This window comes from Sinocyclocheilus grahami, unplaced genomic scaffold, assembly GCF_001515645.1.
Source record: "Sinocyclocheilus grahami isolate Dianchi unplaced genomic scaffold, SAMN03320097.WGS_v1.1 scaffold3032.1, whole genome shotgun sequence".
Classification (NCBI taxonomy): Eukaryota; Metazoa; Chordata; class Actinopteri; order Cypriniformes; family Cyprinidae; genus Sinocyclocheilus; species Sinocyclocheilus grahami.
In genome coordinates, this window is record NW_015508201.1 from 20,854 (window position 1) to 24,381 (window position 3,528).

Genomic DNA, 3,528 nt, shown 5'->3' on the forward strand with positions numbered 1-3,528 from the left:
CACGGGACTGATTAATGGGTGAGTTATCTTGTATGTCAGAAACCATAACACATAAAAACTGTTTAACTAATCATTTTAATTTTCCAATAACCCAAAGTCAGATTGTAAATGAACAAAAGGTTAAGATGACCTATTTGAGACCTCTCCTGGTACTCTGAACGCTGGCCAATCTGTTACCCAGTAACACAAGCCCTTTATGGTAAATCACTCGTGCTGCCTTTGGCCGTTTTAACTGGAAAGTGAACTACACACAACAATTCCCTGACCAAACAAGTGCCATGTTTAAATCCATTAAAAAAAAAAAAAACCCTGTGAGTGACCTGCTTCAAAAACAGGAAATGGACAGCCGGTGACTGTAACACTTAAGAGGAAGACAAAGAAGTTATGGAAATTTCCTACCTCATCGAACTTGCTGACGTCATTCGACAAAAGGTTAACAATCTGCCCAGTAGTTGTCTGGCCCATAGCTGTGGCACTAAGGCACAGTGCCTAAAAGAAGAAACGAATCAAAAGGTTTGTGGGCGATACCGTTATAAGGATAATAATTACCCTCAGCCAAGCCCAAGAATAAATAAATCATTCCTTTCGCTTTTATCACAGACACTTTATAAAAAGGGGGGGGTGGGAGAGAGATGTGGCACACCTGCAAAAAAGTTCAGAGGTGTTTTATGGACCAATCTTTGAAGAACCCCATGTAAACATCATGTTATACAAATATGGTACTTATTAAAAATCCTGGTACTATCACTGTAACTTGGCACCTCCTCAGAATTTTTTTTCTGGAAACGCAGGTTTGTGTTTTTAAGAAAAGCTAACCTTTCTGTAGATCATGTGACACATTGCAATGCGGATTTTCATTCCAGCTCTTTGGACGTGGTAAAAGTAGAGGTGGTGGAGTAACGCCAGACCCAGAGTGGAGAGAGAGACGCCTGCTGCATATCCATAAGCTTCATACAACGCTGCCATGTTATCGGGCTCATTTCTCTCAAAATACTGAATGAGTTTCCCCAAAAACACTGGTTGAATCACTTTAATCACCTCCTATAATGGGGAAGAAGAAACATCAGATAATAACAACGTGCAATAATTATGAATTAGACATGCACATTCCTAAAGACATCCACACCCTTGTCTTTATTACACGAGGAAATTTTGATGGCAATGTTTTACAGTCCTTTTCTACATGTAGGCAAGTAGAACCCTATATTTTTCTGGAATCGGTTTAATAAAATGTTGATAATCTTGATAAAATTATATCAATTGAATTCATAAAACTTTATTAACATTTTAATAAATTATGTTGTTCAATGTAACCATTGACTTCAATAGTATGGAAAAACAATGGCCACCGTGAACAGTTTGGTTACCAACATTCTTCAAAATATCTTTTGTGTTTTGAAACTGTACAGTTTTGGAAGTGGAGGGTGAGTAAATGACTGAATTTTCATTTTTGGGTGAACTAACCCTATTGGGTGAATAATTTATTATTTATTAAAAATGATGGTTATTAAATGAATGCGCAAAAATGTAACCACTGAATTAATCTTAAAATGTAACCAAATGAAAATGAAATGGCAGTATTGGAGCCGATACCGATACTGAATATCGGATCGGAGCATCCCTAAAATGTAGTGTGAATACACACTAGATTTATAGTTAACTAGAGGGGAGCTTCGCTGCCTTCACATTGTGTTCCACATACAAAATATCAAGCGAAGCCCTGGATCAGAACGTACCTCTATAAGAGTGAACACTCCCAGTACTGCATATGATCTCCAGTAGCACCTGATAATGGCTTTGGTGAGTTTGGGTGTCCTGAGTTCTTTGGTTGCTTTTTCCACTTCATGGTCCCAGTAGCTATGAGTGTGGGAAAAAGAAAAAAGATGAGTAAGGCTTAATAAAATATACTGACACAGAGAAAAATAGGATATCATAAAACAATTATAATACTCCTTTATTACCCACATTGTGTCATTTCACATAAAACATAACGGTATGATGACTTCAGCGTACAGACAAACTTGTTAACACTTAGTCTACAAAAGATTTCTCTATGAAGACATTTTCTGTCTTTTTTTGATGAATAAATCTTGATTATTTATTACACCGCTTAAAAGGATGAAAAATGCGGACCAAATAAGGTCCAGTCCTGGACCACAAGGGCCTCCCGGTGAACAGGTAACAAGAGTGTATGTTGTACAGGCCATGTAAAACAACATATAAATGTAAAGAATACAGGTCACATGAAAAGCATAAAGAAACAAATCCTGACCAGAAACTAATGCATTTTAGCCAAATCAGGAAAACTACTAAGGTGCTTCTTCAAAACAGCTGCTGAGCCTCTTCAGTTGATGTTTTCCAGCAGTAACGTCCGGCCGTAAATTCTACATCTGCAAATAACAGTTTACTTCGAGGCAGAACATTTGTGTTTACGCCTTGGCCCCAGTGCGCTCCATGGTGCTGATCGCAATAAAAGCTTCACTAATTAATGTCATATCCCAGAGCTCTGTGCTAAATGAACCAGCACTGATCCATTTTAAAGTGCATGATTAGAGGCTGGAGAAACGCTGTGTGAGGAGGTGCTTTTTAATGAATGACAGGATTGTGTTCACTGTCATTCATTTCCATGCATTCACGGCTGGAGATAAAAACTTTGCAGGAGACTGCTAATTATGAGTGGTTTTCTCCGCTGTACAAGAGGTCAGTGAATTATTTATCTGCTTATGCGTTCCTATGTAATAAAACCTCAAGGTCAAGAAAATACTAGCCTTACATGACAGGCAATAGCAAGCAGTGATCTTTATGTTACAGTGTGTTTTATTTACAAAAATCAAAAAGAGGCAAATAATCTAAAAGAGCAAATAACCACTGTGAAATCTTGGATTGCACAGTGACAAATATCCATTAATACTCAAGTAACCCATTTTATTTCTGAAAGGTGACATATTTCTGAGTGAAATGGGATATTCAAGTAGAGAAAAAATAAGTTGATACTTGTTAAGTAATTGGGAATTTACTGGATTGTGAAAAGGGACCATTCAATGGGTTTGATTCCCAGGGAATACATGAACTGATAAAAATGTACACATCGAACGTGGTGTAAGTTGCTTTCATATAAAAGTGTCTGCCAAATGCGTAAATGTACTGTTATTGGTTGTGAGGGAATTACTCTTTTGAGGAGGCTTTTCTTTTATCGTTCTAATTCTTTATTACATAATTATTGGGATAGATAAATAAATAATGATTAATTTATTAACAATACATAAGTACATATATTAAAATAACTGGGGAAAAACTATTGTTAGGCTTTTAGGAAGTATGCATTAACTAAAAGGTTGCCTAAACAATGCTTAAGTAGTGGTGTTTATCCATCCATTATCAAAAAGGCTGCATTGCCTAGAAGCCAAAAGGAAAGAGGTTTCAATGAACTGCTCGTAATAAGACAAGACCATGTAATGTCAACTTAATTTCTGATTTCAAGTTTCAGTTATAGTCAACAATATATATATATACACACACACACACACA

General features: G+C 36.6%; 1 protein-coding gene across 1 annotated transcript in view; it reads right to left on the minus strand.

Moving 5' to 3' along the window:
- LOC107575944 (multidrug resistance-associated protein 4-like) overlaps positions 1-2,456 on the minus strand; it is a 22,790-nt gene extending 20,334 nt beyond the window's left edge. The window contains exons 1-4 of the mRNA XM_016262249.1: positions 2,434-2,456; positions 1,737-1,857; positions 817-1,041; positions 301-489 (exon numbers count right to left, since the gene is read on the minus strand). Of these exons, the coding sequence (XP_016117735.1) occupies positions 301-489; positions 817-1,041; positions 1,737-1,857; positions 2,434-2,456 (558 nt within the window). The remainder of the gene's footprint in view (positions 1-300; positions 490-816; positions 1,042-1,736; positions 1,858-2,433) is intronic.
- Between the last annotated feature and the right edge of the window lie 1,072 nt (positions 2,457-3,528).